We start from the raw sequence: 25,167 nt of genomic DNA, 5'->3' as shown, positions 1-25,167 counted from the left end.
TTCATGTACCTGGGGGCGGGCGGGACACGTGCGCTGGGGAAGCCGGGCCCTGCGGATCGGGACCTGCGCCCGGAGCCGCCTCGGGCCCCGCCCCGCCCCGCCCCGGCCCCTCCCTCCGCGCTCCCCCCGCCCCGCCCGCCCGGCCTCACTGGGTGCGGAGAGTGAAGGCGGCCGAGGTGATGGTGGTGGGCAGGCTGAGGCCGCGCGTGACCTCCCGCCACACCTTGCGGTTGATGACTTCCACCAGGCCGCCCTTGGCCGTCACCAGGCGGAACAGCGCGTACAGGTCCAGCACCTGCTTCGCCATGATGGGCACGCGGTTCACCGGCGTCCCTGGTGGGGGCGAGCAGAGTCAGGCCACGAAGATGGGACCCTGCCCACGGGCATCCCGGGGGAGGGAAGGCGGAGGCTGCCGGGGTGAGGTGGGGGTACAGGGCGGGACATCGAGACAGGGAAGGAGGAGGGAGGGAGAGGTGGGAGGGAGGCGGTGTTCCAGGCAGAGCCCCTGGAGCTCCGGGAGGAGCAGGAGCGAGCCCAGGGCTGGGCAAACTTCCGTCAAGGGCCGATGAGAAACGCTCAGGCTTCGTGGGCCAAACGGCCTCTCCAGAACCACCCCGCACTGTGGCTGAAAGCAGCCGTGCGGCTGTGCCCCAATGAAACGTCACTGCGGGCGCTGCAGTTCGAATTTCACACGCCTGGAAGCGTGGTCTTTCAGGTCTTTACACTGTTTAAAAATCCAATAACATTCTTAACTCTCGGGAGGCTAGATTTGGTGCCCAAATCTGCCGACCCCTGGAGTAGACCGTAAGAAGGACTTCCGGACAGTGCTGAGCAGCCTGACGCCCCGAAGCAGCGGCCGGGGGCGACGCCGAAGGGTGCTGGGTGGGGGAAGCGGCCCAGCCTCGGCTCGCCAACTCCGCAGCCCGCGCCGCCCCCGCCGGCCGGTCCTGACAAAGGGGCCTGTCTGCGCTGAGCGATGGGCCCCAGTTAATTCCTTACCGATCCCGTCCCCTTCCGCTGCCGCCTTTGGACCCGAACAATTAGCTGCGGCCTGATTAATGGGGGGAAATTATCGGCCCCGGGAGACCCCCTCCCCCTGCAGAGGGAGCGGAGGGAGGCCGGACTCCAGGGAGGGAAGACGTGAGGGAGGCACCGCTCTGGGCCTGGTGGGGGGAGTGATAGGGTCTGTTCTAACCACCCTGCCCCAACCCCCCAGTGGAGGGGAGACCTCAAGGAAGGGGCAGGGAGGGTACACTGGGACCACAAAGACTAGGGCTCCCTGGGGAGCAAAAGGATCTGGGCCCCAGTGAGGGTCCCTCCTTAGGAATGAATCCGTCAGGGGTGCTGGGCCTGGGGTGGGGGCCTGCGGGACTTTGGCCAGCTTCTGCACTGGGGAGGGGGGCTCAGTGCAGCCAGTTAATTAGCAGCTTATCAGGCCACGCTCGGAGTGAGTTAATTAGCTTTGTAGAGAGAGATAATGAGTCAGTCTTTGGACCCATGAATCTGGGGAGAAGCCTCAGTGATGGACTGCCACCCACCCTGAGTCCTCCTCCTCCACTGCCCCAACTCACACGGTTCTCAGCCTACCCCTTGAGAAGTCCTTCCTTCAGTCTAATCCCAGTCCTCTCTGCTGCAGAGCACCCTGGGTGTCCCCTGCCCGAAGCAAGGGAAAACTGGGGAGAGACGAGGCTGGAAGAAGGGTCAGCAAAGGAGGACCAAGGCGTTCCCAGCCCCCTAGTCCTGGGAAGCCCCCCTCCAATCAGGCCAGCCCCCCACCAGTTCCCCTTCCCACCTTCCCAATTGATCCCACACTCATTAACCTGCCAGTGGGCTGGCCACTAATTAATTGCTGGGTGGAGGAGGAGGGCAGGGTCAGAGGTTAAAGACGCTATTGAGGGCCCAAAGGATAGGTGCTGCCCAGCTCAGGCCTCTGCAGAGAGGACCCAGACTGGGGACTAAACCCTGAGCTCTCCCATCCTCAAACCTGGCAAATGGAGGTCTTTCCCTTACGTCACCACACTCACCCCTCTTCTGCATGAAGCTAAACAGGTCATCCAGAAATTCCTTCCTCTTGGGGTCTGCATCGAGCTCGTACAGCTGGGGAAGGACTGAGGTCATTTTCCAGCTCCGCTAACCTCCCTCCCCCTGGGACCCCAACCCAGGTTGTACCCTGAATAAGGGTCCCCAGCTGAAGGGGTAAGGAGGATCTGAAATGTGAACTCCCAGACATTGGGCTCTCTCTCCCTGGAGGCAGAGGCCCTCTACAGCGAGTGCCCTGGGCAGGTCAAACACCCACCTGGGGAGTAGGGGAAGAGAGGAAGCTGTGGAGGCCCTGCTTCCTCCCGGGAGTGCAGAGTGCAGGGAGGGAATCACACTGGAGCTGTGTTCCACACTGAGGAAACTGACAGATATATCCTAGGCCCTCATTCACTCTTGGTCATTCCTGCAAGGGCTTCTTGCCTTTCACATCTCTGCCAGGGTTGGGGATAATGACTCTAACCCATCCCTCAGGCAGGATGGATGCTCAGAAGCTCCTGGATTGAAACCAGGGCCCCCACCATCTAGTCTGATCTCCTTCCAGGGACAGTGACCTTCCCACTGCAGAAGCTGCCACAGAGGCAATGGCCCTGCACCACCCAGGACCGGTGGGGTCAGGACTTGAAAGGCCCAGGGGGTCATCCCACACATTCCCAGTCACCCGGAGCCCCACCTCCAACATCACTTCCCAAATACCACCCAGGAGGAGCAATCCCTAGAGTAATAGTCATTTACCCCAGAGTAAGAGTCCCTCTAGGTAACACTCCATCCCCCAATAAGAACTCAGTAAAAACCCCCATTAGTAACAAACATCAGCGATTCACCTTTAGATCTACGCTCCCACAAGAACTGAGCCCTTAGATGGGTGCCCACAAATAACATACACACTCTCCAAGCAATAACCCCCGGATTTATACCCAGGAGAAGCAGTCGCTAGAGCCATATCTCCAGAGTAACACAGTCCTGAGTAACACTCCTTTATACACTAATGCCACAGACTACTCACCACAGATGAACATTTCTGGAAAATACTCAAGACTAACACCCTACAGTGTTTAAATAAACGAGGCGTGCGGCTCGCTGGCCGCGAGTTTGACGTACTTGCCCTACAGGTAACACCACTACAATAGCATACCTAGAGTCACAGCCCTGCCAAATATCTTCATAGTGACAGCCTGGAGTAGTGCCTTAGAATAACATCCAGATGGGTTCACTCAAATAGGCCCTGTGAGTAAGATCTTGTCCTTCCCAGCTGCACGGTGGCCCGTTGGCCACACTGCGCCTGTAGTGGCCATCACAGGCTGGAAACTGTCACCCATAGAACTCAGGCAGTGAGAGGATTTGGATGGGGGGAATGTGACAGGGAAGAGATGAGGGGGATACCAAAAGAGTGGCAACCTCCATTCTACTTCCAAAGACAGAAGCAGGCGGCCCAATATGACCTTGTGACTTGGTGTGTGAGAAGTTAGGGAAGGATGCTGCTGACATTAGAATGCCAGTCCCCAGATTCCCCACCCTCGGAAGAATTCTTAAGGGCTCCTACATCCCTCCCACTTTCCCTTCTAACCTCACCAAAAGCCTCCAATCTGTCGGCCTCCATGTTTCTGGGTCTCTCCTGCACCTCTTAATATTTGCCTATGCACTTCTTTCCGTGTGTCTGAGTCTCTGGGTGCCTATCTCTCCCTTCCTGTCACTATCCTTCAATCTTTCCACTGTCTCTCTCCAGGTCTCGGTCTGTCTTTCCATCCTGTAGAGGGCAGAGGGCAGCAGGGGTGGGTAGGCTACCAATGACCAGGCTCTGCGTTGGCTCAGAAAGGAGGAAGAGGAGGGCCTGGCAGTGAGGGACTCCTACCTGCTTGAACTGTTCCTCGTAGGTCCACTCATGGGGATGCGGTCCAGGGGGCTGGCTGGAAGGTGAGCTGGGCCCCCGGGTTTCTGGACGACTCTCTTCAGCTGCCTCTTTCTCAGCTCCAGCTTCCTCCCGCTCCTCATCCTCTCCGGCATCCTCCTCTTTCTCAGCCCCAACCTTCCCTGAGGCCCTCTCAAGGGCCTGCAGAATCCCAGGGCCAGGCAAGGAAGGCTGTGGTGGCGGTGGGCGTGGAGGGGCCAATGGCCTCATCCCCTGGGCCAGTCTGGCTGCCTGCTGCCTCTGCAGGGCTTCCATCACAGCTTCCAGGCGCAGTCCCCCCGCCGGTGGGGGAGCTGGCACCAGGCGGGGCCCAGAAGAAAGGGCCGCCTGTGGGAGAGGGCATTATGGTTGCTGGGCCCTGCTGCCCCTGCAACCTCCAACGCAAGGGGAGATGGTCATGGGTTCAGGGAAGTGCAGGGAGGCCATAAGGAAAAAGACAGAAAGATAGCTTTCTCAGAGATTGGCGAGCGGTAGACAGAGCAAGAGAGACAAAGCCAAAGAGACAGGAATGGGCATTGATGGAGGACAGGCAGAGACTGAGCCAAAGAGGATGACAAGGACCAAGAAACAGAGAGAGATGGGGGACAGTGAGAGAGAGCCACCTGACAGAGAGAGAGAGAGAGCGAGAGAGAGAGAGAGAGAGAGAGAAGAATGAATATGACAAGGTGATAGAAATCAAGATGGGACAGAGAGACAAGGAGAGACAAAGGTGGGAAGAGACAGACTGAGAGAGACCAAGATGGAGAGAGACAGAGATATCAGGCAGATTCAAGAATGGAGAGACAGAGACGAGATTGACAGAGATACTAGGTAGAGAGACAGGGGAGGTAAGAGAAAGAGGGGAGCAAGAGATAAATATCAAAGATCTGAGTAACAGGCAGTCCAAAGAGAGAGACAGAGACAGAGAGACAATTAGGGAGACAGGGCTTGGGAGAGAACGGGGAAGACCGACGCTGCAGGAGACAGAGACAGAAGAGATTAAAAAGAGAGAGGGCGAGACAGTAAATAGAGGGGACAGACAGACAGACACAGGGAAAACAGACGCGGCAGAGACACAGAGAACTAGAACCAAGGAGTCGAGGCGCAGGAATAGAGGGCGGCGGGCACAGAGCCCCGGACAGGGGACGGAGAGGTCGACGCCTGCTCTCTGGCTCCTGGCACCCCGCGGCTGCACTCACCAGCTTGGCGCGGCCCGCTGCCCCCGGCGTCTCCACGGCTCTCCCTCTACGCCCGCCTCCGGGGCGGCCCCTGCCTCCGTTCGGTTCCCGCGCTGGGTCTCCCACTGTGCGCTCCTGCCGCCGTGCGCTCCTCTGGCCGCCTTGCGCTCACACCGCTTTGCTAGGAGAGGCCGCGGGGGCGGGACCGGAGCGGGGCAGGGCGGGCGGGGACGCCGGGAGAGAGGCCCCGGTGGGCTCCGCCGCTCCCAGCCCCCAACAGGTGTCTCCCACCTTCCACACAGCCAGATTCGGGGGAGGGGGCGCTGGGGAGCGGGTGGGAATCGTGCAAAAGAGAATGAGGAATCCACTGCTCTCGGACTGGGGACCAGGGTGCTCCACACTTAGTGAGTCCCGGCATTCACACACAAATCACTGTGTTCACACACCAACATACCCTGTCAGAGTTCAGGCACACAGCTGCCCGGTTTCACATACGGACACTACAGCGCCAATGGCTGTGCTCATGAGGGGAGCCATTCCGCAGGATGTTGGGGTGAGTGGGGAAGGCCTGGACAGAACTGAAACTTCTCCCCATGCTCTGCCCAATGCTGCAGTTTGCACAATATGTGCGAATGGTGGTGGACTCACACCTATGTAGGCACACTTGGATGTCTCTGCACTGATTCCACACCTGCAGCAGGTACACATGCTACATGGAGATACTGGTACACAGTCACACAGGTTTTTTATTCAGAGAGGAAGAGAGAGAGAGAATCTTCAATGATGAGAATCACTGATTGGCTGCCTCCTGAACACCCCACACTGGGGATCAAGCCCGAAACCCCACACTGGGAATCAAGCCCGAAACCCAGGCATGTGCCCTGACCGGGAATCAAACCGTAACCTCCTGGTTCATGGGTCCTCGATCAACCAGGCTTTGCTTTGTTTTTCTTCAGGTTTTTTTTTTAAAGCTTTTTGGACGTTCTATTACAGACATCTTCAAGCTTATATACAAAAAGAGTGATGCTCATCATGCATTTAAAATGATCAGCATTTTGGCCATCTTCACCCATGTGTGTGACTCCCTAGTCTGTATCTCCAGACCCCTTCTGCCCACTGATTCAGGCCTACCCTATCCCCCATGATCCCCAGATGCTGTTCCTTATTTGGGGGTCCTGATGGCAGGTCACAATTCCTGCTCTGAGCAGTGTGGACCCCATTCCTCTCTGGCACCCTCATACATACCCCCGTTTCTTCCTGTATGTAAGGGAATCACCCTACCAAAAGCAGGAGGGCCACCTGGAGGTGATGCCGTGTGAGAACAACATATGTCTGTGTGGGTGACACCTGGCATGGGTGTGAAACTGCTATGTCAAACCCAGACCCAGCACAGAGATCATCCCCTGACCTCATACCCAGAGAGGCAAGATTCCTCCCAGGGCCAAGGGTCCCCCAAGAGGCAGATATTCAGGTGTGACTTTTGCTTCCTCTCCCCTCCCCCCAACCAGTCCTCTCCTCTCAGACCCAGCTTGCCCTGCCCTGGGTCACCAGGGTGACCCTCGCTCTCCCTATCTCCAGCCTCTACCTTTGTCCCCAGCCTGGATCCCACTGTGGTCCTAAGTCCTTGCTCTCTTTGGCCCACCCTTGGCCACACTGAGGCTCAGTCCTGCTCACACCTTTGGTTCACTCCAGGGTCCTCCCACTCGGATTTCAGACCTAAGTGTCAGACACCCCCGCCCCCCGCCCCCCAGGAAGCCTTGGTGATCCAACCCGTACTTTTAAAAAAATTTTTATTGATTAAGTTATTACATAGGTGTCCTTATCCCCAATCCAACCAGTACTGATGCCCTCCCCTACACAGTTTCATGTGGTGAGTTCTGGGGCAGTCAAGCCCTCTCTAAGGCTGAGCCCACAGAGTGGAGAACCACTGAATGTGCAGAGGCAGACAAGCATGGCTTGGGGGACTAGAGGGTAGAGGGTAGGGATTTTTATATATTTAAAAAAATACATAACTATGTCCAGCCCACATTCAAGGGTAAGGGCATTAGGATTCATCTCTTAAAGGGAGAAATATAAAAATACTTATGGAGATATTTTATTTTTAATATATTTTTATTGCTTTCAGAGGGAGGAAGGGAGAGGGAGAGATAGGAACATCAATGATGAGAATCATTGATCGGCTGTCTCTTGACCGCCCCACACTGGGGATCAAGCCTGTAACCTGGGTATGTGCCATGACCAGGAATTGAACAATGACCTCCTGGTTCACAGGTCAACACTCAACCACTGAACCACACTGGCCAGGCTACAGAGGTATTTAAAAAACACCACAGAAGGGCTTCTAATTCACAAAGATTAAGGGAAGGACTCAGAGCGGGAACTGAATTGGGAAGGCGTGGAGGAAAAGAGCCAGGAAGATACCTAGAGAACATTGTAGGCAGAATAGTAGATGCAAATATCCAATGGTGGAAGATGTGTCAAAAAAAAAAAAAAGCAAGGGTGGCTGAGGTGAGTGGTGAGATATATGGTCAGAGGTAACATGGGCTTTGGAGTAGGTTCCTGGAGGCAGTAAAAACACTGAATGAGTGGGAAGCCGATGGAAATGTCTGAACAGAGTGAAAGGCTGAGTCGACTGTTGCGTGGTGAACCCTCCACACAGCACGCCAGCATGAGGATCAATTAGGCCACTGCAGTAATCCATGCAAGAGATGACAGCTTGAACAAGGGTGGTTAGATTCTGAATGTTTCAAAGATAAAGCTGACACGCTCTGTTGATGCCGAATATGAGATGTGAGAGAATAAGAGGTATTCAAGATGACTCCATGCCTTTTGGCCTGGGCAGGTGGGTAAATGGAAGTATACTTAACTGAGACAGTAAGGCCTGCAGGAGGTACAAGACTGGGAGAAATCAGTTTATGTTGGACATTTTAAGTTTGAGATGCCAATTAGACAACCAGGTGGAGATGTTGGCAGTCAGATATATGAAGCTGATATCTGGAGCTCAGAGAAGAGGTTTAGGCTGAGACAAGAAATTAGGAGTTGATACATATAGATCAGTGGTTCTCAACCTTCTGGCCCTTTAAATACAGTTCCTCATGTTGTGACCCAACCATAAAATTATTTTCGTTGCTACTTCATAACTGTAATGTTGCTACTGTTATGAATCCTAATGTAAATATCTGATATGCAGGATGGTCTTAGGCGATCCCTGTGAAAGGGTCATTCGACCGCCAAAGGGGTCGCGACCCACAGGTTGAGAACCGCTGATATAGACGGTCCTCAAGGTCCATGTATGTTGTTGCAAGTGACAGGATTTCTTTTTTATGGCTGAATGATATTCCATTATATAGATCACATTTTCTTCATCCATTCATCCTTGAGGGCATTATGCTGTGAAATAAATCAGAAAGACAAATACTCTATGTTCTCACTTACATGTGGAATCTAAAAAGAACCAACTCTTAGAAACAACAGATTGGTAGATGCCAGAGGCCTGAGGTGGATGATATGGGTGACTGTGGTCAAAAGGCACAAACTTCCAGTTGTAAGAGAAATAAGTCCTGGAGATGTAATGTACAACACAGTAACTATAGTTAATACTATATTACATATTTGAAAGTTGCTAAGAGTGTAGATCTTGAAAGTTCTCATTTAAAAAAATGTAACTGTGAGGTGCTAAACTTATTGTGGTAACCATTTCACAATGTATACGTATATCACTATGTTGTACACCTTAAACCAGCAGTTCTCAACCTGTGGATCGAGACCCCTTTGGGGGTCAAACGACCCTTTCACAGGGGTCGCCTAAGACCATCGGAAAACACATATATAATTGCATATTGTTTTTGTGATTAATCACTATGCTTTAATTATGTTCAATTTGTAACAATGAAATTGGGAGTCACCACAACATGAGGAACTGTATTAAAGGGTCGCAGCATTAGGAAGGTTGAGAACCACTGCCTTAAACTAATGTTACATGTCAATTATAGCTCAATAAAACTGGGAGTGAGGAAGACATAGATGTTATTTAAAGTCTTGAAATGATTGAGAGCACATGGGAGGGATGTAGACAGAAGTCTGAGGATTAAGTCCTGGCAAGTCAACAGAGGTTGGACAGGTTAAGATCTAGTAAAGGAGGCAAAGGAGAAATGTACTGGAAAACAAGTGTTTTAAGAGTGATTGTGTCAAATGAAAGTTGGGAAGAAACAATTCTGGGCTTAACAGAGATGGGGAGGACCCTGGGAACCTAGTCCTAGTGGGAGGGAGGGATGACAGGGGAGCGGGAGCATCCCTGATAGATGTGAGGTGAGCCTAGAGGCAGAGCTGGGTTACAGGGTGGGAGAAGTCCTTGAATGCCTGACTTTGCAACCCATGATCTATGGAGAGGCCCCAGCTAGGCTCTGTCATGGCCAGGATGGTGGTGGCCATGACAGATGTCAGGATGGCCATCTTGCCTGGGCCTTATATTCATTCAGAGCCACAAATTTAGACTTGATGTTGCTTACAAGTGGTTATACATGTAGTCTCCTGTATTTTTGCTCATTAGAATGTCAACTTTTTAGAATACACAATTTTTGTAATCATGTTCCTCACCATTTTCTAAGAGTGATCTGGGCCTTACCCTCAGAGCAGGGCCAGCAGGATGGGACAAGTGATGCAACCAGAGCACAAAATTTAAGAGGGCAAGTGCAGGGTCGCTGGGAGTACACTTTAGGGCACCTCTTTCTCACAATCCCTCAGACACCACCTGCTCTCCACCACCAGGAGCCTCCCCATAGAAGTGAGGGGTCCTGGAGAAGGCAGACTGGAGAAACTTGTCTGGACAAGATACCCTGGAAACCCAGAAGCAAGCAAATGGAGAATGACTAGGCCTCCTTCAGCTCAAAAGTGGGTGCACACTGCCATCTCGTGGCCATCCAGGGCAGGACTCCCAGGGCTGTTTCCAGACCTGCAAGGGCAGAGGCAAGACCAAGATACACACCTCATCCAGCCCTGAATTTCTTCAACTGTCACATTCAAAACGTGTGTAGAGGATCTTATTAAACATATGGATCTCAAGGCCTCAACCCAGAATTGAACCTCTGGGGATTGGGCACAGTAATCTGCAGGGTCAATGAGCCTCCTGGGTGATTTTGTGCACACTAAGGTATATAGCCAGTGTCTCATAAACTCAATCACACAGCATGTTTTCTTGCTGCTCAGATACACAAAGAAATGGAACTGTTCAACAGGTCTTTATTAACAGAGTCAGATGGACAGAAAATGCAGTGTCTGAAAGCTGTGATGGGTGTGTGTGTGTGTGTGTGTGTGCGTGCGTGTACGCACAGAAAAGGCCTTCTCTCTAGGCCAGGGATGATCCCTTGGATCTAGGCCCACATCTTCAGGTCTTCCCATCAGGGTGGGCCCTAGGCTGAGGTCAGCCTCCCCACCATACTCCTGAGGGAAGAATGGTGGTCTTTCAGGATGGAAGAGACCCTGACCTCATCATTCTCCCTTCTTCTGGCTCCCCAACTGACTTGGGTGCTGAGAGGGTGGGGGACAGGCCACGAGGGGACTTGCATAGCAGGGGAACAGAGCAGGGGTAAGGCATATGGTGAGGACAGGGCGATCAAGGGAAAGCGCATCCTAGCTGCAGGTGAAGGGGACCTCCAAAGGCAACTCTTCTTCCTCATCCTTTCCCCAACTGCTGCTGGGTTGAGGGGTAAAACCCAGGCAGAGTATAATACCCCACCAGCCCTAACTCCAGAGCTCTGACTCGGGGTAGGGAAGCTCTAGAAAGGCCTGAGTTAATGAGTCAAGCTTGTGTTATGTTTGAACATGACTGGACCCCCTGGTATACATGGGGATTCATGATCTAAATGTGTGTCCCATATGTTCCCGTAAGTCTCTGTGTTTGGTGGTATAAGCATGTATGTCCCTACTTGTATACCAGGAACTCAGTATCCACATATGTTGTACGTCCATCTTTCCACATGGGCTCCAGCAAGTGGATGTGTGCGGGCCTGCCCGCTCCTGTCCACCCACAGGTCCTCCTTCAGGCCCGGCTACTCAGGGGTCCTGGCCGAAGAGGTAGGTAGTGAGCTCAAGTCGGAGACCCCGGGCATAGGCGCGAAGAGTGTAGAAGAGGGTGAGGAAGTCCTGGGTGCTGAAGATTGTGTCAGCCAGCGCGAAGGTCAAGGTAGATGGGATGACTCCCCGGCCATACTCCACCATCCATGTGTTTGGCCCCCACTCCACAGCCGTTGCCTCACCAGGCCCGTGCACCACTGTCTCTCCTGGAGGACAGGGAGCACCCACATGAGGAGCCGAGCCCTGCCCTTCCATTGTTGCCCCCTCCCTGGCCCATGGGCTATCTAAGGGTAAGGAGAGTTTAAGGAAAAGAAGAAGTCTGACCTCACTGGCCAAGTCCTCTATCTGGAGGGGTAAGAGGCCAAGATGGCGTCTCCTAAATTTTCCTGTGGCATCACCTGGCTCATGTCCTCTCTTGAAGGAAGCCAAGGAGGAGCACCTACTGACTATGGGCCACTGTACAGGAGTCATTCCCAAGCCTCCGTCATGTCAAGCAGAAATTTAGCTAAATTTGGGCCAGTTAGGTACAGTGGGGTGGTTATAAGATTTGTGAGGCTTTCTGAGAAATGTAACTATTCAATTACAATGCCTGCTGTGCTTTAACACAACCTCAAACTTAGTTGGAAATCCAAACCTCTACTTTTTATGTAAAATATTTCACTATATTAAACAAAAGGAAGACAGCTCTGGCCAGTGTGGCTCAGTTGTTTGGAGCGCCGTCCTGTACACCAAAAGGTCGTGGGTTCGATCCCCAGTCGGGGTGGGTACGGGAGGCAGTCAATGGATGTTTCTCTCTTTCCCTTCCTCTCTCTCTCTAAAATCAATAAAAACATATCCTCAGGTGAGGATTTTTTAAAAAAAGGAAGACAACTGTCTGCCTTGCTTTTGGAGATATGAAAACATTTCTGATAACCCAACTGTTTCCCCAACAATTGCTGGAATATGGATGAGAAAAAGAGTGTCTTAGCAGATAAAAATCAGACAACATTTAACAGGAAACTCTTATGTTTTGTTTCCTTTTGACAGAGAAAAGCAACTGGGGCCCTCAGTCCTGCCTCAACTAACTACCTGTGGCTTATCCAGAGGACGGGGGACAGGGGAGAGGGTCCCTCAATGCACCCCTTTCCCACGCCATGGCGCCCTCCCCCACCTATGAGCATACCACAGGAAGGAAGCCACTTCTCTGACAGGACCTCCCTACCCACCTGGGTAGAAGACCTCGCTTTTGGTAGTGCCCTCTCTCCATTGGTGGAAGGTGCCAGAGATGATGGTGTCCGAGATCTCAGCCCAATAGCGTCCTGCGGGACAATCAGATGGACACCGCATATCAGAGTGTCCGCCGGTCAAACAGAAAGGAGGGCAGGGGCCCTGGGACACCCCCAGCCTCCCAGTCCGGCCCGCCGCCAGCACTGACCGGAGTGGCCGCTGGAGCCGAGGGCGGTGCCGAACAGCAGCACGTACTCGGACAGCGAGGCGTGCAGAAGGCACATGGCGCCCATCCAGCCGCCCGCGTTCACGAACACCCACTGCAGTTCCTCGTCCGGCAGCACGTGGCCTGGGTGCAGCCGCCGCAGCTCCACGATGAGCCGAGAGAAGGCCAGCTCGTGGTCCAAGCCTGGCGGGGGCAGAAGAGTCGCACGGTTAGAGCCAGCACCGGTGCCGGGCTAGGAAACGACGCCCCCGGGGCCCCCGGCTCGGACCGGGCCTGCCCAGCCCTCCGTCCGTCCGCCCGCCCGCTCGCCCGCTCACCCGCGTACTGCCGCGCCAGCTGCGCGATCTCTTCGTGCTGGAAGACGAAACTCTGCGTGCCCAGCCACAGCCAGACCGCCTGGGCCAGCACGGCCGCGGCGGCCAGGAGCAGCGCGGCCCACACCCACCGCCGGCCCACGGCCCACTGCATCCCTGCGGGCAGCGCTCGCCGCTCGGCGCAGAAGCCAGCAGGGCCGGAGGCTACGCTGCCCACTGCCCGGGACCCGTTCCCCCGCCACCGCCGTGGTCCGGCTGCCCCCGGCCAATCGGAACTGCCCGGGCACCCGGGCCCCGCCCCTCGGACTGTACCACCTTCTCCCGGGGAGCGGGGAGCACCGTGGGGAGGGGGCGGCGCCGCGGGCACAGGGTAATCGGGGCGAAACCGGGCCCTCCCAGGTGCCCGCAGGAGCCCCTCCGGGTAGCGTCTCTCGGAGCGCCGCCCCACGTGGGGTGGGGGTGGAGGCGGGGAGACCCACCAAGGGCGCTCCCCTGGACTCACTGGCTAGTGGCACAGGCCAGCCCGGAAGCGAGAGCCTTCCGGGACCCCAATGCCTAAGGCCCGCCTCTGGGAGCGCGGAGGGCGGGAGGGGGCTCTTCGGCCCGGGACGTCATGGGAGACTTTCTGGAGGCGGCGACACCCGAGCAGTGACTTTAAGAAAGAAGGGGAGGGCCGGGCGGCGTGGCTCAGTAGCGAAGTGTCCACCTATGAACTGGGAGGTCACGGTTCGGTTCCGAGTCGCCCGGGTTGCAGCCAATCAAGGATTCTCTCTCATTATTGATGTTTCTATCACTCTCCCTCTTCCTTACCCTCTGAAATCAATAAAAATATATATATTTAAAGAGAGAGAGAACCCTAGCTGGTTTGGCTCAGTGGATAGAGCGTCAGCCTGCGGACTGAAGGGTCCCAGGATCGATTCAGGCCAAGGGCGCATGGGTTGTGGGCTCGATCCCCAGTAGGGGGCGTGCAAGAGGCAGCCGATCAATGATTCTCTCTCATCATGGATGTTTCTATCGCTCTCTCACTCTCCCTTCCTCTCTAAAATCAATAAAATATATTTAAAAAATAAAAAAATAAAATGCCAAACTACTAAAAAAAGGAGAGAGAGAGAGAGAGAGAGAGAGAGAGAGAGAGAGAGATGAAGGGCATTCCAGCCACTCCAAGAGCAAAGGCAACGAGGAGAGAAACAGCCTGGGTCTTCAGGGGCCTACAATGAATTCTTCTGAAGCACAAAATGTGAGAGGAGTCCCTGTAAACCAACAACGGTTATGGTAGGGGAGTGATAAAACAGAAGAGAAACAAATGAGAGAAAAGAGGCAGCATTGTGCAGTGTCAAGAAAAAAAACTCTGGACCCGATTGACTGGATTAAAAGCCTGGCTCCTGCCACCTGCTAATTGTGTGATGTTGGGCAAGTTACTTACGCTCTTGTGACTTAGTTCTCCCGTCAGTAAAATGGGATGAATAAAAGGTACCTACCACATAGTACATACCTTCATTGTGATGAATATTAAGTGAGTTAATATTTTTAAAGCAGTTAGTATCTGGCATGTGGTGTCATATGTGTTAGTTATATAAATAAAACAAAGGAGGAGAGAACTGGAGGAGCATGGCCTCATACATGAGAGTGATGAAATGAAGGGTTAACACAGTCAAATATAATTGAGTATTCCATCCAAAAGAATGATGGAAAATGGTCGTTAGCTTTCTCAGTAGGGTATGCAGCCAGATTACATCCCATAGTCTACTCTGTAATTGGATAAGGCCATGCGATTATGTTCTGGCTAATGAAGTATAAGCAGAAATGATGTATGCCACTTCCAGTTCTGCTCCTAAGATCTTCTGTGAAATTTCTTACATTCTCTCTCTTCCCTGACCTATTTTCGTAGTTATATTGAATTAAGTAGTTAGTGGAGAATTCTGAATGCTGCATGGGATAGAGCTCGCTCTCTCTCTCCCCGACAATGGACTATGGTGCTAAGCCACTGAGCTTGGGTATTGTTTGTTATAGCAACTAAGATTACTTATCCTGACTAATACAGGGCAAAAGACATGTTACAGTGTACTGTGCAGGTAAGGGTAGAGGCTGGGAAGTTGGACTATTTTTTGAGAAAATTGTCCAACAAGGGAAAGGTAATGAAGTGATTATTTAGAGGAGAATGCAGAATTGAGGAAACTTTTTTTTAATTGGCCCTAGCTTCTGTGATACTTCTGAGCTGACCATTCTCTAAGAACCTCGAATAACAAGGACTAGCCCCAAAATCTGGCCTCTGCCCCCCTGTTCTACATAGAGCCTTCTGGGACTATCTAGGCCTGCAGCTCCCCTACCTGGCCTTTCAGAAAGCTTTTCCTGCACACAATATTTAAAAACAAAAAAACCCAATTGTCCTTTGGCCTTGAAGGGGTTCAGAACAGGACTCCCCAAGGTATGTCACTTTGATACATCAATTATTATGAACTGAAGGTAATCAAGACCCGGTGGGCTCACGAAAAACTATTACCTCTTCCTTAAATAATTTGAATTTGGGGCCTTGCTCATAATAAGAGTTATTACCAGAGCCGAAACCGGTTTGGCTCAGGGGATAGAGCGTCGGCCTGCGGACTGAAAGGTCCCAGGTTCGATTCCGGTCAAGGCATGTACCTTGGTTGCGGGCACATCTCAGTAGAGATGTGCAGGAGGCGGCTGATCGATGTTTCTCTCTCATCGATGTTTCTAACTCTCTATCTCTCTCCCTTCCTCTCTGTAAAAAATCAATAAAATATATTTAAAAAAAAAAAGAGTTATTACCAGAAATAACTTTTCATGACCTATCTATATGGCAGGGAAAACATCTAATTACTGAACATCTGCTCTATCCTGCAATGAGCTTCCTCCCCTCTGAAGCCCCAAGGTGCCTTACCTCATCCTCAGCTCAGAATTCCATATATACCTCATTTTAATTTTCTGTCTCTGAGCCTCTCATGGATGTGGAGTCTCTGACTCTCTCATGCTATATGTACACATGTAATTAAATTCCATTATTTTCTCTTGTTAATCTATCTCTTATTAAGCCAGCTTGAAGGACCTAGAAGAGTAGAGGAAAGTTTCTTCCACCCCATAGCCTTAAGAGGGTCTAAGGAAGGGCATTAAGTGGTCAGGGGGCCACACACACCTCCCCTAAATATCATAGAAGAGATCACACCTCTGGGATCTTAAAGGGAAGGGGCTGGATGGGCCCCATCTCAGCCATTCTCCACATCCCCCAAAATCTGACCTCGGGGAGACAGAGAAAGGAGAGGTTTGGTGATAGTCCTGAAGAGATGTTTCTGAAGGGGTCAGGAGTTAGTTGGCATGATCCTGGGAGTGGCACTGAAGCACTGTGTTCTTGAGAAAATGGGGCTGCCTCTGAAATCCAGTCACGCAAACAACAAAGACACATGAGAGAGTAGAAAAGCAGATCTTCTATCCCTTTCCCCACCAACCAGGCGTAGCCAGTGGGACAGGTACTCCCCACCCTCATTTTTCAGCTCCCTGCTTCCTGCCCCCTACCTGGTGGCCTCTTCAGATTTCAGTCAGAGGACCCGGGTCAGAGATTAGGTAAATGACCAATGACCCAGTTTTTGTGTCTGAGCTGCAAAACATCTGGCTTGCCCTGGTCTGGCTTGGGGGAAGGGGCCTTCCTGCTACTGCCCAGGTTCTAGTTCACTATTTTTCTATCTTGAGTATCACCTAAGTCTCAGAGGCATTTTAGAGCAGAGGGAAGAGACTGGAAATTTGAGTTCAAATCCTAAGTTGGCCACTTGTGCCCTGGGTGACCTTGAAGCCTCTCTTTCCCACTATGAAATGGGAAAAAATGTTCAGCCAATATTTAGATGTCTTTTTTGGTGTCACCCTGTGCACCAAAAGGTTGCTGGCTCAATTCCCCTCAGGGCACATGCCTGTTAGAGGGAGTGCGGGAGGCAGTGAAATTGATGCTCCACTCTCACATCAATGTTTCTCTCTCTCCCTCTTCCTTCCTCTTTCTCTAAAAATCAATAAAAATATTTATTTAAAAAGAAAAGTGCCAGTGAGGAATTAATTTGAATTTTATTCTAATGTTAACCAATTGGTTTGATTCAGGGAAAAGTTGGAGAAGGGAAGGGGTGTGTAAACCTCTCGATCCCACCCAGATGGTGGCTAGAGTTACTGATAGTCCTGTCTTTCTCACATGTTCAGATTTCTTATGGCCCTCTTACCTCACCCACTTCTTTTGCTTTTGATGTGTGCATATAAGAGAGAGAGAGAGAGATGGTTATGTAAACAAAAGAATGTCCAAACCTTTAGAAAAGTTTTGTAAGAGTTTATTTGAGCCAAATAAACTCTTTTGAGGATGTGCCTGGAAGTAAAGTCTAAATGGGTTGAGAAAATGCTCAACAGAATGGCAGTTTTGCTTTCCTTTTAAGCATTTAGAATCAAAGGAGAAATGTAAAGAAGCTATATTAAATCCATTGGTGGTAGATTAAGGAGGCAGGAGAAAGCAAAGCAGGGACATCTCCAGGACTGGATAAAAAGCAAAATGGAGAAACACATACTTCTTGTACATTGGTGGGTACAGTATAGCTAATAATTAACATTCACTGTACCTAGAGATGGTATTCCAGGAACAAGATAACAAGGAAGGGTCTGATGGTCTTGTGTTCGGGGGCCTGTGGTTGTGCCTTCAAGGGGTCTGGAAAAGAAAATCACTCTGACATTTCAAGGTTATGCTATCCTAGATGTGTAAAGACAATGAACAGAGCTCACGGAAGGTAAAGGTTGACCTTTAGCTGTAGGTCTGGGCCATGACTACCCGCTAGAAACTGCCCAGTTAGGAACTTGTGATCAGACCATCCTGTGTAGTTACTTTCGGTCCCTGAACTTGTCAGGCCTGCCATGTGCTCCTTCCACCTGGAACTTGCCAGGCTTATTGACTAGCCCCCTTTTCATTCACAGTTACTTAGTCCTATTTCCCCAAACCTGTTTCTGCTGCTGGTGGGGATGAGTATAGTGTAGCACACACTCCTCCAGGTAATACTTGAGGCCAGGGTTCAGCTGAAGCAGATCACCAACCTCCCCCCTTCCCCTCCAAGTTTGCCTCTCCTCCCCACCACAGCCACTGAGCAGGTAGGTGAGGTGATTGTGGATCCAGGGTCATACCTTTACTTTGCCCTAGAATGTAAGCTCCAGGAGGGCAGAGGCCATGCCCGACTTGTGCACACAGGGGCATCCCTTTGCATCACACGCAGCCTGGGTGCCTGGCACAGGGTAGATACTCAGTAAATATTTGCTGAATGAATGACCAAACGAATGGCTGAAAGCAGTAAAGAAATCTTGGAAGCGTCTGGAGCCGAGGGATCGCCAGTAAGCAGCTTTCATAGAGATTTTTTCCAGGGCACTGACTTTGGCCACGGAATGATCGAAGTCGCCCCTATAGCGCTGGGTCGTCCTGAGCCCCGCCCCTCGGTGGCCGGTCGGCCCCTCTGACAGTCACGTGCTGGCGACTGGCCAATCATCGGGGGCCAGGCGGGGCTGGATTGACCGAGGTGGGTGAAAGGCAGCCGGGCAGACGCGGCAGAAGGTCCCCCACGTTGGCCACATGTCGCGCAGCGGAGCGGGTCCCGAGCGGCGCCAGCAGGCGTCAGAGGCGGACGCCACCGCCCCCTTCCTGGCGAGCGGTAACTTTAGGGCGGCAGGGACGCGCTGGGACGCGGGGCCAAGCCCTCTCCTTCCTTAGGACCTTGTGGTCCGTACCCCAGGGGGGCGCGCCCACCCGGTCAGGCCCGAGCGGTTGAGAGACACACCCTTGTTGGATTGCCAGCTAATTTGCACGGGGAACGCCCAAGCCCGGTCCTTTGGTTCCTGAGCCAGACGGGGCCAAGGAGGTGCCTCGGACCGAGCTGGGGCCTGCTGGTGGGTGAGATCCGTTGGAGAGGTGCACGGAGAACTTTGCTGACTGATCTTGACTCTTTGCCCCCAGAGCATCAGCATATCCGCTACAACCCGCTGCAGGATGAGTGGGTGCTGGTGTCAGCTCACCGCATGAAGCGGCCCTGGCAGGGGCAGGTAGAGCCCTCGCCTCTGGAGACAGTGCCCCGCCATGACCCCCGCAACCCTCTGTGTCCGGGGGCCACACGGGCCAATGGGGAGGTAAGCCTTTGGTGCCTACCTCTGCAGGCTGGGCCGGGGGAAGTGCTCCCACCTAGAGCTGGCCCTCACCCAGAGGGTAGTGGACTTCCTTCTGGGTCATATCTCATCAAGTCTTTTTGAGTGGCCCTTCCCACCCTCTTGTACCCTGTCCAGCCACTGACGCCCACCAGATGACTGGTGGTATGGGCAGTGACTACTTCTAGCCCACCCTTGTCTGTAGGTGAATCCCCACTATGAGGGCACCTTCCTGTTTGACAATGACTTTCCAGCTCTGCAGCCTGATGCCCCCAGTCCAGGTAACATGGCTCTACTGCTTTTGGGGGGGAAGGAGGCTGGGCCTTTTGTGGCAACTTCTGTTGCAGAGAGTGATACCCTTTTATCTCAGGACCCAGTGATCACCCTCTTTTTCAAGCAAAGGCTGCTCGAGGTGTCTGGTAACTATGGATTTCCTCTCTTATAACCTTCAACCCATGTCCTGACCTAGACCGAGCGCTGGGGTTAGACCCTGCCCCTAGCACATCCAAGACCCATATTTCTGTCATTCCTCCCTCCCACACTACATAGTAAGGTCTTGTGCTTCCACCCCTGGTCGGATGTGACACTGCCACTCATGTCAATCCCTGAGATCCGGACTGTCATCGATGTGTGGGCCTCAGTCACAGAGGATCTGGGTGCCCAGTACCCTTGGGTACAGGTCTGTGAGGTTACCCCCTCCCCTGGATGAGCAGGGAGGGGGCGGGGTGCAGCTTTGGTTCTGGGAATTGGCATTCCTGTTTCCACAGGGTGTGGTTTGGAAGGGTTGACTTGGTGTCTTTTTGGCTACTAAAACTCCCTAACGCCCTCACCCCCGTACTTGATAGATCTTTGAAAACAAAGGAGCCATGATGGGCTGTTCCAACCCTCACCCCCACTGCCAGGTAGGTGTGTCAGGGGCTCCAGTACATTTCTAGGCTGGGTCTAAGCCAGCACCGTGGGGAGGGGAACTGAAGTAAGAGATGGGACAGAGGGAATATGCTAGTGATGGGAAGGATTGGGCATGAAGGACCTGCCTTTTTTTCTCTCTTCTATTCTTTGACAGGTGTGGGCCAGCAGTTTCCTGCCAGATATTGCCCAGCGCGAGGAGAAGTCTCAGCAAGCCTATCAGAGTCAGCACGGAGAGCCTCTGTTAATGGAATATGGCCGCCAGGAGCTGCTCAGGAAGGTGGGAGAAAGCTAGGCCCTGTCCCCAAGGAGTCTCTAACCTCACCCTCGAAAGAGACAGGTGTGTGAAGGAGAAGGGTCGAAGGAAAATAGAAAGAGAGGCTTGTCGGGAGGCCATGGCAGTCATCTAAAGGAAAGGTGATGGTGACTTAGACTAGGTGATAATGGTGACGGTGGTGAGAAGCCATAAGACTCTGGGTACATTTTTTTTCTTCTGCTTCTCTTGCCTGTTTGCTGACCACCAACACCCGCCTCGATGACCTCATCTCTATTTGGTTTGCTCAGGAACGTCTGGTCCTAACCAGTGAGCACTGGTTAGTGCTGGTCCCCTTCTGGGCAGTGTGGCCCTTCCAAACACTGCTGCTCCCCCGCCGGCACGTGCGGCGGCTGCCCGAGCTGACCCCGGCTGAGCGTGATGGTGAGCCTCCTAGCTGGGATGTTGGGGCCAGGCTCTGGGTGGGGGTTGCTCTGGTAGGGCCGACATCCACGCCCCCGCTGAGAGTCAGGCTTTGATTCCAGATCTAGCCCTCATCATGAAGAAGCTCTTGACCAAGTACGACAACCTATTTGAGACATCCTTTCCCTACTCCATGGGCTGGCACGGTGAGGCTTTTTGAGCACCCATATCCAGCCCTATCATCATTTGTGGGCTCCTGTAGTCCAGCCTGGTGGACTGTAACCCCTAGCAGGCCTTTGAACTCTTGCTGGGGGAAATGTCCGGAGCAGGGCTGCTAGGCCTGAGGGTGGAGCAGGGACTTGGTGAAAATAGGTTCCAGTGTGCTTTCCAATGCCTGGTCTGCTCTCTGGCAGAGAATGCTGGGAAATATAGTTTTTAAGTACTAGCCTAGTTATGAGGTGGGGGTGGGGGTGGGGGGGTCAGGGCCAGGCTGTACAACTAAGAAAGGGCCGTTTCTACCATCTCTGCCTTCTTCCTCTCAGGGGCTCCCACAGGATCAGAGGCCGGAGCCAACTGGGACCACTGGCAGCTGCATGCTCATTACTACCCTCCACTCCTGCGCTCTGCCACTGTTCGGAAATTCATGGTTGGCTACGAAATGCTTGCCCAGGCTCAGAGGGACCTCACTCCTGAGCAGGTCAAGACTCGGAGCATCCTAGGCCCCCTTTTCTCTCCCATTTCCTCAAAAGATCCCAGCAATCAGGACCTCGAGAATCCCTATAACCCTGGCATTCCAAAGGCCGCAGGAGCTGCTCAACTCCTTCATCCTCTGGTTATTCCAGCAGTCCTTATCACCAGCCTCCTGGTCCTACAAGCCCTCCGTCAGTGTCTCTTAGGCACTCAGAGCTCCATACCACCATCCTGGGCAGCTCTTACCCTCCCTCTTCCCCTTTCAGGCTGCGGAGAGACTGAGGGCACTTCCTGAAGTTCATTACCGCCTGAGACAGAAGGACAGGGAGACAACAGCCATCGCCTGACCACGCTGACCCCAAGGCTTTCTGCCTGAGAGAACAAGAGCCTATGGTTTGGGCAGATGTGGGATCAATAAAACTGTACTTCTCAAGCTTTAATCACATATTCTAATGCCAGAGGAGTGTGAACTCTAACCCTCGGGAGTCTGGGTTAAAGGCTGAAGGCCCAGCTTCAACCACAACTTCTTTGTCTACAGATGTGCAAAAACTTAAGGATAAAAATCTTCTCTAAATCTCTGAACAAAATTAGCACTCAGTATTATGTCTTGTCTATGGATTCTCTTAACTCCTGGAGTAACGAAAGCATCCCAATTTAAGAAAACGATTAAAACTCCTGTGTGCTGGAGAAGGCCAGCGGCCCGGCCCCCTCACCACCACGCCTAGGGTGTCAGCTCACCAAGCCTGAGCCTGGATGTTTGGTGGGGAGCGGGTGAGCAGGATCCTGGTCCCAGTGGTCAGTGGCCAGACCATGGGCTGCTGGCCAGAACCCTGGCTTTGTGAGTGGCTGCAGCTTGGCTCTGCTCCAGCCCACAGGGGCTAAAGGGGCGGGTAGGGAGCGTGTACGTGGCTTTGTATCCTTGGCTTCTCCAGACTTCCACGTGCAGCATGTATGTGCAGGCTCTACACACCTCTGTGGTGCCTGTGCCTCATCACTGCACAGGCTAATAAACAGCTATGGCAGGAAAGGGGCTGCCAAAATAAGGAGCCCCAGGGCCTGGAAGGATGGGGTGGTCTTTGGAGTCTACCCCCACCCTTCTGGACCTGTTTCCTTGGGAACAATAGGCCATGCAACCCAGGAGACTTGATGCCACCTAGTGTCCTTCAAACTTTTAGGTGAGGACAGGCCTTGCGAACAATGCAAGGATGGCCAGAATGTTCTTTGTTTCCATTCTTCTCTGGGAGGGAAATCACGCCAAGGCCAGGCAGCGGTGACCTGGCCCAGGAGAACCTTGGCTGCCTGCCTTCCGGTCCAAGGTTCTCTCTTGAGACCCTGAGGCGAAGGGTCTGGGACTTGGAGTGTTGCCCTGGTCTGGAAGGCGCTCAGACAGACATGGTACACATTTTCCTTAAGCCCCCAGTGACGAGCGTGGATGAGACCCTGTTTCTTAAGGCACTCGCCTAAACCCTACAGACGTTTTAAACAGAACCGTTCCCGACACCTTTGGGCTGCATTTTGGAATCATCTGGGGCGTTTTAAACAATCCTGATGCCTAGGTCCAGCCTCCAGAGCTTCTGATTTAATTGGTTTGGAGTGTGGCTTGCAGTTTTAAAACCACAATATTCAGCAAAGTTTGAGAACCTCTGCCCTACACCATTCTTCCTTATTTGGAGTCAGGGGCACCTTAAGCTTGTCCAGTCACCTGTCCAGTGGCTCCTGAGCCACTGAACTTGAGGCTTTGTTTGCGGACAGAAGGTAGGGGGAGGGGCCTGAAAGATTTCAGTCTTGCTGTTCCTGGAGGACAAGCCTTCGGGCAAGGACCCAGGAATCCAGCCCCGGGCTCTGTCCCCTCGCAGCCTCCTTGGTCCGGGACGGGACAGGAAGTGTCCGGCAGAGGTGGGGGTGGAGGTGATTGGCAGTTGGAGGCTCCAATGGGCCGGAACCCCCCCTATTTCACCCCTCTCCTTCCATTGGTGCCTGGGCGGAGCCACCCCCATAGCGGGCCCCAGGGCTGGAGGGAGTAGAGGCCGGGGCAGAGGGCGAGGGCGGAGGGCGCTGGCGGCAGAGGCCGCGGAAGGTGAGGCCTGGTGGGGCGTGCACGAGGGAGCCTTGCCAGCAGAGGGCCGGGCAGGGTGAAGTACGATGAAGGGCTCAGTGTGACTGAGGGACTGTCAGCGGGGGTGTGTGTGTGTGTGTGTGTGTGTGTGTGTGTGTGTGTGTGTGATGATGTCTGTGTGAAGCTCCGCAACGGTGTCACTTGTTGCAAGTGTCAGCTAATGTAGCTGTCATTGTGCATGCGGCTGTGCCAGGGATTATGCGTGTATGTGTCAATGTGAAGTGTTTGGGGAGAGACTGGGTCGTGTGTTGGTGTGTGTGAGAGGTCCTGTGACCACATCGGGAATGTGTTTTGGGAAGGTCTCTATGGGGTTTAAGATCGATTCTGCCAGAGTAAGAGTGGGTGGCTGGGTTTGTGTAAGCCAGAGTGCGCCTTCAGGAACGGTAGAGCCAGGAGTCGTAGAGCAAGAGTGAGACTTGTGCTATGTGTGTGTCCTGTGTCCTAAGTGTGAGACTGCGTGGGAGTGGAGCTGTGTTTATATTTGGGGGATCAGTATAAACACAAGGGGACTGACCTTTCTACTGATGTCCCCATAGACAGAACCATTCCCCTCCTGTCTGTGCTCAAGAATCCCTGTCGCTGGTGTATTGCTTCTTATTTTCTGTTTCTCTGTGTGACTCAGTTTCCTTATATTTATTTATTTAAAATACATTTGTATTTATTTCAGAGAGGAAGGGAGAGGGGGGGAAAGATAGACACATCAATGATGAGAGAGAATCATTGATCGGCTGCCTCCGGCATGGCCCACACTGGGGATCGAGCCCGCAACCCGACCGGGAATTGAACCGTGACCTCCTGGTTCATAGGATGAGCTCAACCACTGAGCCGTGCGGGCTGGGCTCCTTATATTTCTTTTTCTTTCCCTACTACTGTCTTCCTAGAACTGTGGCTCTCTGCCTCTCTTCACAGTTTTGTCTCCCCCGGTATCTGCGTATCTGTTTTATAACTCTGCCTCTCAGCACTGTGATGCCTGACTTTCTTTCCTGTTCACCCTGGTCCGTTTGCTTACCTGCTGCCCTGAAACAGTGATGAGGTGTGGGATCTGCCGTGATAAGAGCTTCCTGGAAGATGGGGCCTAAACTAGGATGAGAAGGATAAGAAGTTGCCTTTAGGAAATGCTGTGACCCCATTCCAGAGACAGAATGCTAAGTGTGTGCCTGTGACCGTGGGAGGGGCGTAAGATGTGTGTATCTGTGTGAGGGTATGGGTGTGTGTGAATGTAAGTGTCTGAGTCTGAGTGAGGATATCTGAGTACATTGGTGTGACTGTGAGCGGCTGTATCTGAGAGTGTGTGTCTGAGGGTAAGTGTGGGTCTTGTGTATCTGGCACCAAGGGACCAAAGGCATTTCCTGGTACTGGGGGCCCAAAGCGTGGAGGGGGAGGTGAGAAATGGCTGGAACATCCAGGGGAGGAGAAACTGGACTCTTTGGCTTTTCTTTATATCCCCCAGCCTGGGGCCTCCCTCCCCCTCAAACACATCCCCCCGCCTGTGCCCTCAGGAAATCTTTGCTGGGGAGTGAAAAGAGTGGGAGCGGGAGTATCTGATTTTTCATTTGATTGTGTCCATGTTTGTTCAAGGGGAGTATCTTTTTGTTGACTGCGCCTGGTGAGTCCACGCGTGAATGTGGCTGTGTCTGGCTCTGTGAAAACCTAGGCAATCTGTCACTGATCGGGACATAAGCAGCCCTCCCTTTCCCTC

At 52.9% G+C, this 25,167-nt stretch overlaps 4 protein-coding genes across 7 annotated transcripts in view; 2 read left to right on the top strand and 2 right to left on the bottom strand.

Moving 5' to 3' along the window:
• The window catches only part of ARID3C (AT-rich interaction domain 3C), a 6,455-nt gene extending 2,254 nt beyond the window's left edge, over nucleotides 1-4,201 (bottom strand). Inside the window, exons 1-3 of the mRNA XM_006098799.3 lie at nucleotides 3,890-4,201; nucleotides 2,025-2,097; nucleotides 150-333 (exon numbers count right to left, since the gene is read on the bottom strand). Of these exons, the coding sequence (XP_006098861.1) occupies nucleotides 150-333; nucleotides 2,025-2,097; nucleotides 3,890-4,201 (569 nt within the window). The remainder of the gene's footprint in view (nucleotides 1-149; nucleotides 334-2,024; nucleotides 2,098-3,889) is intronic.
• Nucleotides 4,202-10,321: 6,120 nt separating this feature from the next.
• SIGMAR1 (sigma non-opioid intracellular receptor 1) lies at nucleotides 10,322-13,181 on the bottom strand. 2 transcript variants are annotated; one of them, XM_006098737.3, is made up of 4 exons: nucleotides 12,925-13,178; nucleotides 12,590-12,790; nucleotides 12,381-12,473; nucleotides 10,322-11,381 (listed from the first exon to the last, which is right to left on the bottom strand). In XM_006098737.3, the coding sequence occupies exons 1-4, from the start codon at nucleotides 13,073-13,075 to the stop codon at nucleotides 11,155-11,157; spliced, it is 672 nt and encodes a 223-aa protein (XP_006098799.1). In that variant the 5' UTR covers nucleotides 13,076-13,178; the 3' UTR covers nucleotides 10,322-11,154. The 2 variants fall into 2 exon arrangements, with proteins under 2 accessions (XP_006098799.1, XP_023618231.1); XM_023762463.1 differs by lacking the exon at nucleotides 10,322-11,381 and adding an exon at nucleotides 12,008-12,110 and having other exon boundaries at nucleotides 12,925-13,181.
• Nucleotides 13,182-18,449: 5,268 nt separating this feature from the next.
• On the top strand, nucleotides 18,450-21,939 carry GALT (galactose-1-phosphate uridylyltransferase). Of its 2 annotated transcripts, none has more exons than XM_006098735.3 (11): nucleotides 18,450-18,593; nucleotides 18,896-19,065; nucleotides 19,286-19,361; nucleotides 19,451-19,499; nucleotides 19,630-19,759; nucleotides 19,926-19,982; nucleotides 20,144-20,266; nucleotides 20,551-20,683; nucleotides 20,785-20,868; nucleotides 21,205-21,359; nucleotides 21,619-21,939. In XM_006098735.3, the coding sequence occupies exons 1-11, from the start codon at nucleotides 18,515-18,517 to the stop codon at nucleotides 21,697-21,699; spliced, it is 1,137 nt and encodes a 378-aa protein (XP_006098797.1). In that variant the 5' UTR covers nucleotides 18,450-18,514; the 3' UTR covers nucleotides 21,700-21,939. The 2 variants fall into 2 exon arrangements, with proteins under 2 accessions (XP_006098797.1, XP_023618259.1); XM_023762491.1 differs by lacking the exon at nucleotides 18,450-18,593 and adding an exon at nucleotides 18,785-18,800.
• A 1,147-nt stretch (nucleotides 21,940-23,086) lies between these two features.
• The window catches only part of IL11RA (interleukin 11 receptor subunit alpha), a 10,809-nt gene continuing 8,728 nt past the window's right edge, over nucleotides 23,087-25,167 (top strand). Inside the window, exon 1 of one of the 2 annotated variants that reach the window (XM_023762481.1) lies at nucleotides 23,087-23,107. The gene's annotated coding sequence lies outside the window, so the exon portion shown is untranslated. Of the gene's footprint in view, nucleotides 23,108-23,364; nucleotides 23,430-25,167 lie in introns of those variants that run through there. The other variant, XM_014464338.2, reaches the window with a different exon arrangement.

Source organism: Myotis lucifugus, unplaced genomic scaffold (genome assembly GCF_000147115.1).
Source record: "Myotis lucifugus unplaced genomic scaffold, Myoluc2.0 scaffold_246, whole genome shotgun sequence".
NCBI lineage: Eukaryota > Metazoa > Chordata > Mammalia > Chiroptera > Vespertilionidae > Myotis > Myotis lucifugus.
This window is presented reverse-complemented; position numbering and strand designations above follow the sequence as displayed.

Coding starts and splice junctions, on each gene's coding strand:
- GALT (XM_006098735.3), top strand. CDS start 18,515: ATGTCGCGCAGCGGAGCGGGTCCCGAGCGGCGCCAGCAGGCGTCAGAG. Junction 19,066..19,285: donor CCACACGGGCCAATGGGGAG/GTAAGCCTTTGG, acceptor CCTTGTCTGTAG/GTGAATCCCCACTATGAGGG. Junction 19,362..19,450: donor GCCTGATGCCCCCAGTCCAG/GTAACATGGCTC, acceptor CTTTTATCTCAG/GACCCAGTGATCACCCTCTT.
- SIGMAR1 (XM_006098737.3), bottom strand. CDS start 13,075: ATGCAGTGGGCCGTGGGCCGGCGGTGGGTGTGGGCCGCGCTGCTCCTG. Junction 12,791..12,924: donor GCTGGCGCGGCAGTACGCGG/GTGAGCGGGCGA, acceptor TGCCCCCGCCAG/GCTTGGACCACGAGCTGGCC. Junction 12,474..12,589: donor CGGCTCCAGCGGCCACTCCG/GTCAGTGCTGGC, acceptor ATTGTCCCGCAG/GACGCTATTGGGCTGAGATC.